At 49.3% G+C, this 15,214-nt stretch overlaps 2 protein-coding genes across 4 annotated transcripts; one reads left to right on the top strand and one right to left on the bottom strand.

The window, feature by feature from the left end:
- Positions 1–53: 53 nt before the first annotated feature.
- LOC124643757 (sorting and assembly machinery component 50 homolog A-like) lies at positions 54–8,546 on the bottom strand. Of its 3 annotated transcripts, XM_047182825.1 has the most exons (13): positions 8,384–8,546; positions 7,655–7,774; positions 6,554–6,583; positions 5,909–6,031; positions 5,482–5,577; positions 5,121–5,205; positions 4,712–4,841; positions 4,125–4,230; positions 3,329–3,416; positions 2,672–2,853; positions 2,314–2,587; positions 551–736; positions 54–223 (listed from the first exon to the last, which is right to left on the bottom strand). In XM_047182825.1, the coding sequence occupies exons 1-12, from the start codon at positions 8,402–8,404 to the stop codon at positions 552–554; spliced, it is 1,440 nt and encodes a 479-aa protein (XP_047038781.1). In that variant the 5' UTR covers positions 8,405–8,546; the 3' UTR covers positions 54–223; position 551. The 3 variants fall into 3 exon arrangements, with proteins under 3 accessions (XP_047038781.1, XP_047038783.1, XP_047038784.1); XM_047182827.1 differs by lacking the exon at positions 6,554–6,583 and having other exon boundaries at positions 8,384–8,545; XM_047182828.1 differs by lacking the exons at positions 54–223; positions 551–736 and adding an exon at positions 2,115–2,206.
- On the top strand, positions 8,476–9,682 carry LOC124643758. The gene has a single exon (XM_047182829.1). The coding sequence runs from the start codon at positions 9,255–9,257 to the stop codon at positions 9,489–9,491; it is 237 nt and encodes a 78-aa protein (XP_047038785.1). The 5' UTR covers positions 8,476–9,254; the 3' UTR covers positions 9,492–9,682.
- The last annotated feature ends 5,532 nt before the right edge of the window (positions 9,683–15,214 follow it).

Raw genomic sequence — 15,214 nt, 5'->3', positions numbered from 1 at the left:
AGGAATACAGAGGGTACAAGGCATATCATAAAAGTAATAATAAAAGTCATGTGTTAGAAAACTTAACAGTTTATTATATGTGAGCGTTGAGCTCCGCACGACGTGTGACAGACACATTATGGCGAACAAACAATAAATATGTTACGATTTACTTCACGTTGCTACTATTTACATACTTCTCAAATTACTTTAAAAACTCGCTCTAGCTTACGCTGTCTTCATCCTGAAAATAATTCAAACAAATCATTAGTTTCACGAAGCAACGTCGTGAACAAGGGTGATTCAAAGTGTAATGAACAAAATGTTAGGAGTTGTCCAAGTATACAACCCTGGGGAACTCCTTTATGTATTAACGAATAATGGCACAATATCTCGACGATTTTTATGAAATTTTAATATAATGAAGTAACATTATTATTTCTTGATTGTTAGTTTATGAAATGATGCAAATAACAAAAAGTGACACAAAAATGTTTCTTTAATAAATTCTTGAAATAAGGGTTTCGATGAATATAAAATTCCGCGAGTGTAATGAATATGAGTGACTCACCCTATAGGAAGTTAGCGCCGACGCCGAACTGCAGTCCGGCGGAGTGCACGTCGTGCTGCTGAGCGCGCAGCGGCACCGCGTAGTTGAGCTCCAGCCGCGCCGCCCGCCCCAGCCGCACGCACACCCCCGCCCCGCACGACACCCGCGCCGCCCGCAGCGCCTCCAGCCCCGCCAGCCCCGCGCCCTCTGCGACACGTCACCAGTCACTCACACACACCCCCGCCCCGCCCCGCACGACACCCGCGCCGCCCGCAGCGCCTCCAGCCCCGCCAGCCCCGCGCCCTCTGCGACACGTCACCAGTCACTCACACACACCCCCGCCCCGCCCCGCACGACACCCCCGCCGCCCGCAGCGCCTCCAGCCCCGCCAGCCCCGCGCCCTCTGCGACACGTCACCAGTCACTCACACACACCCCCGCCCCGCCCCGCACGACACCCGCGCCGCCCGCAGCGCCTCCAGCCCCGCCAGCCCCGCGCCCTCTGCGACACGTCACCAGTCACTCACACACACCCCCGCCCCGCCCCGCACGACACCCGCGCCGCCCGCAGCGCCTCCAGCCCCGCCAGCCCCGCGCCCTCTGCGACACGTCACCAGTCACTCACACACACCCCCGCCCCGCCCCGCACGACACCCGCGCCGCCCGCAGCGCCTCCAGCCCCGCCAGCCCCGCGCCCTCTGCGACACGTCACCAGTCACTCACACACACCCCCGCCCCGCCCCGCACGACACCCGCGCCGCCCGCAGCGCCTCCAGCCCCGCCAGCCCCGCGCCCTCTGCGACACGTCACCAGTCACTCACACACACCCCCGCCCCGCCCCGCACGACACCCGCGCCGCCCGCAGCGCCTCCAACCCCGCCAGCCCCGCGCCCTCTGCGACACGTCACCAGTCACTCACACACACCCCCGCCCCGCCCCGCACGACACCCGCGCCGCCCGCAGCGCCTCCAGCCCCGCCAGCCCCGCGCCCTCTGCGACACGTCACCAGTCACTCACACACACCCCCGCCCCGCCCCGCACGACACCCGCGCCGCCCGCAGCGCCTCCAGCCCCGCCAGCCCCGCGCCCTCTGCGACACGTCACCAGTCACTCACACACACCCCCGCCCCGCCCCGCACGACACCCGCGCCGCCCGCAGCGCCTCCAGCCCCGCCAGCCCCGCGCCCTCTGCGACACGTCACCAGTCACTCACACACACCCCCGCCCCGCCCCGCACGACACCCGCGCCGCCCGCAGCGCCTCCAGCCCCGCCAGCCCCGCGCCCTCTGCGACACGTCACCAGTCACTCACACACACCCCCGCCCCGCCCCGCACGACACCCGCGCCGCCCGCAGCGCCTCCAGCCCCGCCAGCCCCGCGCCCTCTGCGACACGTCACCAGTCACTCACACACACCCCCGCCCCGCCCCGCACGACACCCGCGCCGCCCGCAGCGCCTCCAGCCCCGCCAGCCCCGCGCCCTCTGCGACACGTCACCAGTCACTCACACACACCCCCGCCCCGCCCCGCACGACACCCGCGCCGCCCGCAGCGCCTCCAGCCCCGCCAGCCCCGCGCCCTCTGCGACACGTCACCAGTCACTCACACACACCCCCGCCCCGCCCCGCACGACACCCGCGCCGCCCGCAGCGCCTCCAGCCCCGCCAGCCCCGCGCCCTCTGCGACACGTCACCAGTCACTCACACACACCCCCGCCCAGACCCCGCACGACACCCGCGCTCACTCTCCGCTCACACACACACACACACACACACACTGTACTCACCCGGCATGGCTAGACAGCCCGCGTTGAGGAACACGTGCGAGCGGAAGAGCGCGCCGAGGCCGGAGCGCGCGGCCTGGAAGGGCAGCGGCGCGAACACGTGCAGGCCGCCCGCCCAGTACACGCGCCCGCCCGTCGCCTGCCCGTCCAGGTGCGGGCCCACGCCGCGCTGCGAGAACCCGCGCAGCGTGGTGGGGCCGCCCAGGTAGAAGTGGTCGGGGATCTCCGTGCCGAACACGTCGTGCAGCACGCCCAGCGCCCCCGTCAGCTGCAGCACCTGTGTGCGAGTGTTGAGTGAGTGAGTCAGTGAGATTGCAAGCCTTCGAGTGTTGTAGTACTAGTGAAGTAGTGGAGCACTGACGACGTCGTCGAGCAGCGTGGCGTTGGCCTGCGCGTGCAGCTCGGTCTTGAGGCTGGCGACGCCGCCGCCGAGCCCCGCCAGCTCGCTGGTGAACTGCACCCAGCTGCCGCGCGTCGGGAAGATCGGCTCGTCGCGGTGGTCCACGCACACGATGTGACGCAGGATCGACTTCATCTGAGGACCTGCATCAACACCAGCTCATTTTTTTATTTATTTCATGTAGAACTGTGAGAGCTCTTTCGAAACGTCAAGCTATTTGGACGGTTTCAAGGAGTGGGTCTCATGGATAAGAGCCGACAAGAAACTCTATAGACATTCTTTTTATTATTTAAGACGCTTATTTTGGCTTCACTTGTAACTTGTAAGAAAATCTTTGAATCTTAGTTTGACCCATATCCCAGTCCTCGATTAGGATGAAATTTTGCACACGCTCTGAGTTTTAGTGAAAATACATGACAAGCTGAGAAACGTCGTTACAAATCCAACATGGCGGCCTCCCCAAGATGGCGGACTCTCTGTTTGGAATCAAAATCAAAACCGTGTTTTTTTAGTTTTTTAAACTATTATTTTTTATATAAAACAAGTGTTTTCTTACAAAACAAATCCCTGAAAAAGTTATAGCTACTGACTAGTAATGGAACAGTGTGTAGTACGTACCGCTGCTCTCGCGCACCTTGAAGCTGGTGGTCTTGCTGAGCACCGACGTGTCGCGCACGAGTCCCTCCCACTGCACGTTGTGCCGAGTCTGTCACAACCACAACACTTACAGCTAAACCATTCGCGCAGTACAAAGTGCCATGCATTATATTATTGCTGAGAGAAGATAAGTGGCGCAATCATTATATGAAGTTTACAAAAACCTGTCGTCCTGTATGGATCGGAGTGTTGGGCATTGAGAAGAGAGTGCATGTAGCAGAAATGAGAATGCTGAGATGGATGTGTGCTGTTACAAGAATGGATAAAGTGAGGAATGATTACATTAGAGGAAGTCTGAAAATAGAAGATTGACGTGGTATGGGCATGTAATGAAGAGGGATGATACGCATGCAACAAAGTGTGTGCTAAGTATGAATTAGATGGATGGAGAGGAAGAGGAAGACCTAAGAAAAGATGGATGGATTGCCTGAAAAATGACATGAATAGGAAGGGAGTGAGTGTCAGTATGACGAGTGACAGGGGAAAATGGAAGAGGATGACATATTCCTCCGACCCCAAGTAAAATTGGGAACAGGGCAGGAGGAAGAAGAAGACAAAGACAAGAAGGATTCAAAAATAAGTCAACCACCGATCATGGGTTTACGATTCTTCTGACTCCCAATATTCTATCTATCTATTGTTTTGCTTTCTAGAGAATTTTGTTATTACCACCTTGCAAGTATTGTCCAATTCCTATCTGTAGTAAGCAAATCAAGAGATAGTTATAATATTGGGAGGTCGATAGACAGCTACTCACGGCGGGCGAAGTCTTGAAGGCGACATCAAGCAGCAGGCCGCGGTCCAGCAGCTTGTAGCCCGACCACGGGTACTCGTGGTTCTGCTGGTACAGCGACGTCGATATCCTGCACACACACGGGCATGTGTCACTGTGTGTGTGAGTGTAGCACTGAGTGTAGCACTGAGTGCGTCACTGAGTGCGTGTGTGTGTGCGCGTGTACTCACACGGGCACGAGCGGCTTGTGCGGGAAGGGCTTGGTGGCGGCCACGCTGAAGTTGGAGGAGGAGCGGTAGCCCATGCTGTATGAGTGTGTCACTGAGTGCGTGTGTGTGTGTGTGTGTGCGTGTACTCACACGGGCACGAGCGGCTTGTGCGGGAAGGGCTTGGTGGCGGCGACGCTGAAGTTGGAAGAGGAGCGGTAGCCCATGCTGTATGAGTGTCACTGAGTGCGTTTGTGTGTGTGTGTGCGTGTACTCACACGGGCACGAGCGGCTTGTGCGGGAAGGGCTTGGTGGCGGCGACGCTGAAGTTTGAGGAGGAGCGGTAGCCCATGCTGTATGAGTGTGTCACTGAGTGCGTTTGTGTGTGTGTGTGCGTGTACTCACACGGGCACGAGCGGCTTGTGCGGGAAGGGCTTGGTGGCGGCGACGCTGAAGTTGGAGGAGGAGCGGTAGCCCATGCTGTACTCCGCCTGCAGCCGCTCGCCGCGCCCCAGCACGTTCGGCATCTTCACGCCTGCGGACCACGAGCCGGTGACGATCAGTCTATACTAACACTCATATTATAAGGCTGAACAGTTTGTTTGAACAAGCTCATCTCAGGAAGTACTGGTCCGATTTGAAAAATTATTTCAGTGTTAGATAGCCCATTTATCGAGGAAGGCTACTGTTTTTCCGGGTTCCTATGAAGGTACCCATGGGATGCGGGTGAAGCCGCTGGCTAATGGTCAATTATGATGAAAGAATGGGAATGTTACGATAACGGTTATCAGTTAGCTCTAGTTGTAGCACTCACCGAGCACGAGGTTGCCTTCGTTCTCGCTGACCGTGGTGTTGATGCCGCCCACGATGCGCGACAACTCGCGCACTTGGAACGTCACCTGCACACAGAACATCATGTCACTGAGTGTCTCACTGAGTACGTCACTGAGTATACGACTGAGTGCGCCACTGAGTGTGTCATTGAGTGCATCACTGAGTGTCACTGTGATGAGAATTAGCTCGCTTTCTAATTTTGTCATTACTTATTTGAACGAGTGAATAATTTTATTGTGTTTGAGTTGGTGAGTGTACTTGTTCATGTAGAAATAGAAGAGTCCCACCTAGTGTGTATGTGTGATAGTTAGATGTTAGATGAACTAGTTAAGAGAACATACCTCGAGTCCCTCTGGCGTGGCGTCGGGTCCGGAGGAGACGTCGATGAAGACGCCGATGTCGCGGAAGCAGCCCATCGCGTCCAGCGCGCGGCGCACCTGCGCACAGACACCTAGTCACTGCACTACAGCTGCTATAGCCGTCGGTCTAGCTGTCGCAAGCGCGCCTGCTGAGCACGAGATCTCTAGAAACTTTCACGAAGCAGCCCGTAGTCTGGAAGTTGGTAATTGATACACCCGTGCATCATAGAGCCCGTAAATGTCAGTCCTGCGTCTGATCTTTCTCCGGTCGTATCGTATTACCGTCCCATCGGGCTGTGAGAGTGAAGGAATAGTGAGTGCACTTGTGTCTGAGCAAATGCTCATGCACTATAATATGTCACAGTAGGTACAGTTGGTACAGCGGGTCGTGCTGAGGGCGTGTGGTCACCTTGTGCGCGCGCAGGATGACGTCCTCGAAGTCGGTGGCGTGGAAGAGCTCGTCCACGGTGCTGCGGATGATGTCGTCCTTGGTGCGGTTCAGCCCGTCCACGTGCACGCGGTCCACGCGAGCCTGCGGACACCGAGCGTTACAGGACAACACTACGATACCTCCCTCCCCTCCCACCCAACCAAGTGTTGCTTGTAAAGGATCAAATGAAATCAATGATTTGACTTTGAACTGGGAATGGCCATAAACTAATTTCAATACGCTAGGGCTGTAAACGATACCTAGTTTGATTTTCTTAAAAAAAATGAAATCCCTTGAAGTAATGGCACACGGAGAATGTGAGGAAGTGAACATGTCATGCGCGGACTTGCAGGATACTCATTCTTTGATATTGCAAGATAACAAACTATGATTTATTTATAATTCCATTTCATGCGACCAAAACTATTTCAATGACTGCAATGTGAGTGTGACATCATTCTATCCCGTCATGGCACCTGTGAACATCGGCAGCTTCAAAACTATCGACATATTAGTTAAACTAAACCTAGTTATAATGTACGTTAGTCAAGTATTGTTCATTCCCGGGGAGTGATCACGCTGTGGGATGAACACCATTCAAGTAATATATCCGCAGAGACTCACTTGCGCGAACACGATCTCCGGCACTATGACCTGCAGACACACACACGTTATAGCTACACGCATGTCGGCTGTCATACGCAACCACATTAAATCCTATCACATATACTTTATTCATATTCATATTATTTATTTACATTCCACAACAATGTATGGATTCCTCGTTGGTCTAGTTGTCGCAAGCGCGGCTGCTGTTCTCGAGGTCTCGGGTTCGATTCCCGGGTCGCCCGCCGTGGCCGAAATCGGCCGTGGACGCCATTACATTATGGAGTTTATGATGTTCTATGGTGAATTGTAAAAAAAATATCATAATCCATTCAGTGGTTTAGCCAGAGGAGTCATTTTCCGTGTACATGATTTAGAATTTGGAGAATTGCCGAAAACGGTGTTCTAATTCTCGCATATTTTTATTGTAAATACAATTTTTGTTAAAAAAAGCATTTTAAAATTTTTCGGTAATTTTATTTTTTCTTTATGATAATCAACATATATTAATCAGTAATTTAATGCGATTGGGTATGACACACTTTGTATGTCGTGATCTCCAAACACACTCAGCATCTAGTGACGCACACACTCACTATTCCTGTTCATATCTTCACTTGTTTTGTTGAAATAATTCTGCAGCTATGTGCACTCCTATTCAATTCTAAAACTCCTAACTTAGAATTAGAATATAATTTTGTTGCAGATTTGAGTGCAGCCTCAGCAAGTGAACGTTGTTACATACACAGATACAAACACACTGCAAGAAGATGCTTCTCAATACCTATGTTTTCCTTGCATTGACAAACACCAAAATTATTCAATAAATTCAAAATAACAAAATAAACATCTACTACAATATCATTCTATAAACACACTGAGCCCAGTTTCTCTGGTTACCGCTAAAGTGTCAGTTAGTTATCTGCCAGATAACGGCTGCTTATAAATTCTAGCAGATATTACTATTTGAGACCTGTGCAATCAAAAGTTAAGTCAGTAAGTTATGTCAGATAATTTGCTGATAGGCTATCCGAAACTTTATCAGTAACAGGTGAAACTGCTCATAAGACTAGCACAGCATTGTATTGTAGCTAGGTATCAGAGAGCACGTGTAGTTACCCGCACTCCGTTGAGCTTGATGGTGGGCTTGGAGATGGGCTCGTCGTCCATCTCCAGCGGCTCCTCGAACTCAAACAGCCCGGCCCCGCCCACCTCGCCCATGCTGTCGCCGTAGTCTGCCTGCAAGTGCACATGTTACAACCATTCACAATGTTCTGTCTCTACTCAGCAAAACAACAGATAGACTCAATATTGACAGTGGTATTTAGATGTTTGAGATATAATGCTCACTGCTTAGCTGAGAGGAGGCCTGTGCAACATTGGGACAGTTAAAAAAAGGCTCGTGAAGAGTTAATATGTGCTGCTTTCTTAAAATTCAATATCAATATTGTGGTGTTCTTTATTTTGATCGCAAAAGCATTGCATGTTTTGATATTCTCATGAATGCTTGACACATTCCATAGCCTCTGAACGCCGCTGACCTGTCTGTGCTTGGACCTACAAGACTGCTTAGCTAAATGATAAGTTTAATCGCTTGTATGTAAGAATTTTTCTGTAACAGACAGAGGTTCAACTATAAATATAATGCACGAACACATCGTCAGTTCGTGTTCCCGCGCTGTGCGGCGGCACTGGGCGTCGCCCTCGGCATTGTACTGAGCTACTGAACACTAAGTAGACACATCCAAACCATTACATTCGCTTCAAACTCGACTTCATTTACAGAACGATTTATAACCTCACTTTATCTCTGGTCAGTTATCAGTTGTAGTAAATAGTAAAGTTTACCTTCGCGTGTACGGTGCCCATCGCAATTTATATGTTGCACTACTTCTAAATGAAAATTATAAGTTTATAAGAATAATCTAAAAACAATTTGGAATTTTTTTATTTTGAAATTACATAAACAATGGTTTTGACAGTTCGACCGAACGATGTTGTATTATGGCAACATTATTATTTATGTCAATCTTTAAAAAAAAGTTTTCTACCAAAATGGTATTATATGAGATTTTTAATAAATAACTTGATGGAAAGAAATACAATTAAGAATATACAAAACTAGCTTTCACAGCGTATTTTACTCGCTTCCTGAAGGCCTGCTGGCTGATACTTTCCACCTATATGCAAACTACCGCATACTACCGCGACTGCTGTGCACGGGCTCTCGGGTTCATCATCATCATTATCATCATCATCAGCCCATCGCAGTCCACTGCTGGACATAGGCCTCTCCAAGTGCACGCCACTGAGATCGATTTTCGGCTCGGGGTTCGGACTTTTACAAAACAGCTCGGCGAATCAGGCGAATATATGAATTTCGGGTCTGCGCTTGATCTCTCTCCAATCGTTTCGGATTGTGGTCTCGTCGGGTGATCGGACTATTAAAGGAAAGGAATAAATAAGTAGTGCACCTCTGTCTCCGCGAATACGCACTTATTGAAGTTCAATTTCGTAAAATAGAGTCCCCAAATCACCCGTCCTTCATTACTGCACTTCCTGTGTTTTCGCTGGTAAGAAGAAATAGTGGAACAAATCAACAAACTGCCCATGCATGGTTCCAACAACCAGTTCTATTAGAAAATAAAACATCAAGTACAAAATGAAAAAAAATATATAAACCATATTAGCTAGCGCACTTCACGATGATGTGGTCATCATGCAGTTGGACTACCGGCTGGGCGCCTCGCACAAGGTGAACGCCGTCATCATGACGGAGCTGGGCGCGGCGCAGGGGGGAGCGCCGGCCTTCGTGGACGGGCTGGGCAGCAACGAGATCACCGTGGTGCTGGTGTCGGCGCGCGGCCGCGGCCTGTACTACCGCGTCGAGCTGTGGGGGGACGACGCCAGCGGCGCCGGACCCAACCCGCCGGCAGTCACTATTGTCGAATTGTAAATACTCATCATCCCCCGAGCATTTTCCCAACCATGTTGGGGTCGGCTTTCAGTCTAACCGGATGCGGCTGAGTACCAGTGTGCCACAAGGAGCGACTGCATATCTAACCTCCTCAATGTATCCTCCTGTACCTAATGTTCTAATGTATGTATGTTTACACATGTTTATGGCAAATAAATGATTCTATTCTATTCTATCTTTCATTTAGGTACAAACTAAACATTGCGTCTACAATACGCAAGCACTCTATTATTTTGTAAGTAAGACAAAGCTCTGTGTACATACGAACCTCCACGCACACACTTTTCTGGCTGGCTTATTTTGGTGCGTCACTTTTTATATACCAAGCTGAGGGTGATGCGGAGTCCTTACTTTTTTTACTAGTCCGTGATGGCCTCACATCCACAACACAACCTTGATGGGTCAACCTGTGCGGCTGATTAGTAGTAATTCCCTAGGTCAGCATTTCAGCAATATACTTATTGCATATAATTTCTACGGTATATGTAGTATTTTGGCAATAACATTATTGCCCACGCAGACGAAGTCGCGGGCAACCGCTAGTTCTTTTTAAGTGTCTACCTACTGTTGTTGTTTACCATTTGTCGGGTCGACATATCGAAAAGTTAATATCAAAACACTCGCATTGACACTCCCTGGTACGACTACTAGAGTTATGTTAGAACAAAAGATGTTTGTACTGGCAACTACAAGCCATTTCGAAACAAATTTCATTCAAAACGCGGTAATCACAATATGACCTTGAGTCAAAGCTTACCTGCCCTGTACACACCAGGTGGGTGGGCGGGGGATTTTTTGACGTTTCGTAAAAGATATCGAAATAAAAGTGGTGTCAAAAGAAGCGTCTCAGCGAGAGCTATCCAATGGTATATAATTATAGGTAAGTATAGAGCATAATTTTAAAGTTTTGGTCGAAAAACTGTTTTTTTCATAAAGTAACAAAAGTTCATACAGAATGGCGAATAACTTGCCGAAAATGAAGCGTAAAAGTCGCACTCCGAAAGCCCCAGCAGGAAGTACAGATTAAATTAGTGACAACTATCTCAAAAACATTATCATAATGAAAATATAAGATTTACAAAAACTTGAATTTTCAAAATTATAATTATTATTATTTTGTATGTATCTACCAGACCTCGGGACTATAGAGTCCCGGATTTTTGGAAGGCGAACGTGGGGCCGAAGCCAACACGCTGAAGCCCTTTTGAGACAACTTTAATGAAATGGCGACACAAAACCGACGATTATCCCCGTATACACTACAGAAATGTACCCAAGGACAATCCCCGGTTCTGTGCTAAACTATTGCTAACTATGGATGAAAACTACTTGGGCTATTGTGATGGGATGTTAGTGGACTAGGAGTGGAAAGACTATGGGAACTATGGCACCTGCCGATAACAATGTTTGCACACGTAAAAATGGCAGGTGGAGACTCGCCAACTCACTTACTGGGCCCTCGGGAATCAGTCACTGAATAGCAACAAGAGGGCAACAGGTTCATGAGCGGCTGAAGGGTGAGGATACCTCGGCGGACTTTAAACGCAGATCACGCGCTCCCTGTGGGTCCAGCATCACCGGCCCACTCGCCACTTACCACAAGGCACCTACCCTCCGAGCGGGCTGCTAAGCCTACTCTAGCGACTCCACTCTGACCGGCCGATGAAGGCAAGCCAAGAGGCGGGAGACCTATCCCCCGTATAAATGTATGTCTCTTTCAGACCTCGGGACTAAAGAGTCCCTGATTTTTGGGAGGCGAACGTGGGGCCGAAGCCAACACGCTGAAGCCCTTTTGAGACAACTTTAATGAAATGGTGACACAAAACCGACGATTATCCCTGTATACACTATAGAAATGTACCCAAGGACAATCCCCGGTCATGTACTAAACTATTGCTAACTATGGATGAAAACTACTTGGGCTATTGTGATGGGATGCTAATGGACTAGGAATGAGAAACTACGGGAACTATGGCACCTGCCGATGACAATGTATTAAATACATGTAAAAATGGCAGGTGGAGACTCGCCAACTCACTTACTGGGCCCCCGGGAAGCAGTCGCTAAATCGCAACAAGAGGGCAAAAGGTAGATGAGCGGCTGAAGGGTGAGGATAACTCGGCGGACTTTAAGCGCAGCTCACGCGCTCCCTGTGGGTCCAGCATCACCGGCCCACTCACCACTTACCACGAGGCACCTACCTTCCGAGCGGGCTGCTAACCCTGCTCTAGCGACTCCACTCTGACAGGCCGATGAAGGCAAGCCAAGAGGCGGGAGACCTATTCCCCGTCATGCTTCACTCCGGCAGGCCGGAGATGGGGGACAGTATACTCTCCCTGGAGCACTCGGATATATAGCCCCGCGGGGTCGCTACTCCCCGTCATCCGCCTCAGATGCCCTGCGGGGCTTATTATTATTATTATTTGTAACTGATTTTGAAATAAAAATTATAAGCCATTATAACTTTTAATGAATAATAACATGCAAAATCTGTAGTAGTCCTACCTTCTAAACAACCACAGACTGAGCACATCTAAAACCAGATCTCCTGAACTCTACGCCACCGCAACCACAACTCATGAATCCTAACAAACTTTATGTAATATAACAATCTGAAACCTATCTACGTGCAACCAAAATTTTCAGTATCCTAACTTTGAACATCCTAACTTTGTGCAACCTAACTTTGTGAAACATAACTTTGTGCAACATAACTTTGTGCTACCTAACTTTGTGCAACATAACTTTGTACAACCCAACTTTGAACAACCTAACAATGAACAACGTAACTTTGTGCAACCTTACTTTGTGCAACCTAACTTTGTGCAACCTAACTTTGTGCAACCTAACTTTGTGCAACATAACTTTGTGCAACATAACTTTGTGCAACCTAACTTTGTGCAACATAACTTTGTGCAACATAACTTTGTGCAACCTAACTTTGTGCAACCTAACTTTGTGAAACCTAATTTTATGGAACATAACTTTGTGAAACCTAACTTTATGCAACCTAACTTTCTATAACCCAACTTTGTGCAACCTTACATTGAACAACCTAACTTTGTACAACCCAACTTTGTGCAACCTAACTTTGTGCAACCAAACTTTGTACAACCTAACATTGAACAACCTAACTTTGTGCAACCTTACTTTGTGCAACCTGCCTTTGTGCAACCTAACTTTGTGCAACATAACTTTGTGCAACCTAACTTTGTGCAACCTAACTTTGTACAATCTAACTTTATACAACCCAACTTTGTACAACCTAACATTGAACAACCTAACTTTGTGCAACCTTACTTTGTGCAACCTGCCTTTGTGCAACCTAACTTTGTGCAACATAACTTTGTGCAACCTAACTTTGTGCAACCTAACTTTGTGCAACCTAACTTTGTGCAACATAACTTTGTGCAACATAACTTTGTGCTACCTAACTTTGTGCAACATAACTTTGTACAACCCAACTTTGAACAACCTAACAATGAACAACGTAACTTTGTGCAACCTTACTTTGTGCAACCTAACTTTGTGCAACCTAACTTTGTGCAACCTAACTTTGTGCAACCTAACTTTGTGCAACCTAACTTTGTGCAACATAACTTTGTGCAACATAACTTTGTGCAACCTAACTTTGTGCAACATAACTTTGTGCAACATAACTTTGTGCAACCTAACTTTGTGCAACCTAACTTTGTGAAACCTAATTTTATGGAACATAACTTTGTGAAACCTAACTTTATGCAACCTAACTTTCTATAACCCAACTTTGTGCAACCTTACATTGAACAACCTAACTTTGTACAACCCAACTTTGTGCAACCTAACTTTGTGCAACCAAACTTTGTACAACCTAACATTGAACAACCTAACTTTGTAAAACCGAATTTTGTGTAACCTTACTTTGTGCAACCTAACTTTGTGCAACCCAACTTTGTACAACCTAACATTGAACACCCTAACTTTGTAAAACCGAATTTTGTGTAACCTTACTTTGTGCAACCTAACTTTGTGCAACCCAACTTTGTACAACCTAACATTGAACACCCTAACTTTGTAAAACCGAATTTTGTGTAACCTTACTTTGTGCAACCTAACTTTGTACAACCCAACTTTGTACAACCTAACATTGAACACCCTAACTTTGTAAAACCGAATTTTGTGTAACCTTACTTTGTGCAACCTAACTTTGTGCAACCCAACTTTGTACAACCTAACATTGAACACCCTAACTTTGTAAAACCGAATTTTGTGTAACCTTACTTTGTGCAACCTAACTTTGTACAACCCAACTTTGTACAACCTAACATTGAACACCCTAACTTTGTACACCTGACTTTGTTTGTCTTTTAGATTTTTTATTTTCTTTGCTGTGGACAAAGACGCTCCGGATTAATCCGAAGCGTTTCTGTCCACGACAATTTTACAAATTTGTTCAGCAAACATAAGGAAATCGCTCCTTAATTTTTTCTTTGCGATGAGCTCGAAGGCTCTACTGGCTGCCACATCTGTTTCGAGTCTTTGGGCGAGGTCAAAACGTTTTCTCTCGAATATAGGGCACTGAAATAGAATGTGCTGAACGGATTCCTCAACCGCAGGGTCGCAGATGCATCCAGCGGGGCCCAGCAGGGCCAAGGCCTGCCGGGGCTGCGGGTTGTTCGAAAGAGGTACCGCGGCCCTAGCACATAAGAAGGCCTACGACGGAACACGACGGCTTTTAGTCAGTAAGAGTCTGACACTCCCTCACCGCTGCTAACCCACAGCGGGAGGGGTCATTTGATGATTTTTTACGTCGTTAAAAAAAAAAAAAAAAAAAAAAGGGTCGCAGACGCATGACGGGCTCTCCCGACACTTGAAGCGGTGCAGATATTGGGAGAACCCCCCATGGCCTGTAAAGATGTTAGTTAAGATTCCCTGCGGTTGTATTTTTCGCACCAGACGATATGCCTCCCTCGCGTCCGGGAAGAACACTCTCGTGACGGAGGCCGTCTCGCCCGTATCTCCGGTTCCATTCGTCAAGAGAGTCTCCACGAAGTTCACTCCTGACGAATGAGACCGGGCACCGGTCATAGTCAGGCTTCCTCCGGCTCGAGAGTGCTGCTTCTTTCGCTAGCTCGTCGGCGCGCTCGTTGCCATCGATGCCGGCGTGGGCCTTGATCCAGAACAAGGTCACAGCTTTGCCACGGGTCAAGGCCACACGGAGGTTTCGGCGCGCCACGATTGCGAGGGAGTGCATAGACCCGGGATTGGTCACAGTCTGCAAGGCCGCCCGTGAGTCAGTGTGGTACGGTAAGGTTAGGTTAGGTTAGGTTGGGGTCGACTGCCGGGTCCAAGGGTGAGACCTGGGCGAAAGTCGTGGGCCGCAAGAAGGCCCGCAAAGCCGCCAAAAAGGCCGCGGCACCAGCAGCAGCGCGCGCCGCAGTTGCGCAGCCTGCGCGACGGACTGCCAAAAAGACCGGCGGTCGCAATGCGCCGGCGATACGTGCGCCTCGTTCTGAGGCTGTTACGCTAACGCTCCAGCCCGGAGCTGCGGAGCGCGGCGTTACGTACCAGTCGGTGATTGCCGAGGCCAAGGCCAAGATAAAATTGGCAGATCTTGGCCTCCAGTCCGTCACCCTCAGGCAGGCTGCCACGGGTGCGCGGCTGTTTGAGGTGGCTGGTGCTGCGAGCGACAGCGTCGAGAAGGCGGACGCTCTGGCCGCCAA

The sequence above is a fragment of the Helicoverpa zea genome, chromosome 28, assembly GCF_022581195.2.
Source record: "Helicoverpa zea isolate HzStark_Cry1AcR chromosome 28, ilHelZeax1.1, whole genome shotgun sequence".
NCBI classification, from domain to species: Eukaryota; Metazoa; Arthropoda; class Insecta; order Lepidoptera; family Noctuidae; genus Helicoverpa; species Helicoverpa zea.
The sequence above is the reverse complement of the archived record's forward strand: the minus strand, read 5'-3'. Positions and strand labels throughout refer to the sequence as shown.

Coding starts and splice junctions, on each gene's coding strand:
- LOC124643757 (XM_047182825.1), bottom strand. CDS start 8,404: ATGGGCACCGTACACGCGAAG. Junction 6,584..7,654: donor TCAAGCTCAACGGAGTGCGG/GTAACTACACGT, acceptor GTGTGTCTGCAG/GTCATAGTGCCGGAGATCGT. Junction 5,578..5,908: donor TCATCCTGCGCGCGCACAAG/GTGACCACACGC, acceptor GTCTGTGCGCAG/GTGCGCCGCGCGCTGGACGC.
- LOC124643758 (XM_047182829.1), top strand. CDS start 9,255: ATGCAGTTGGACTACCGGCTGGGCGCCTCGCACAAGGTGAACGCCGTC.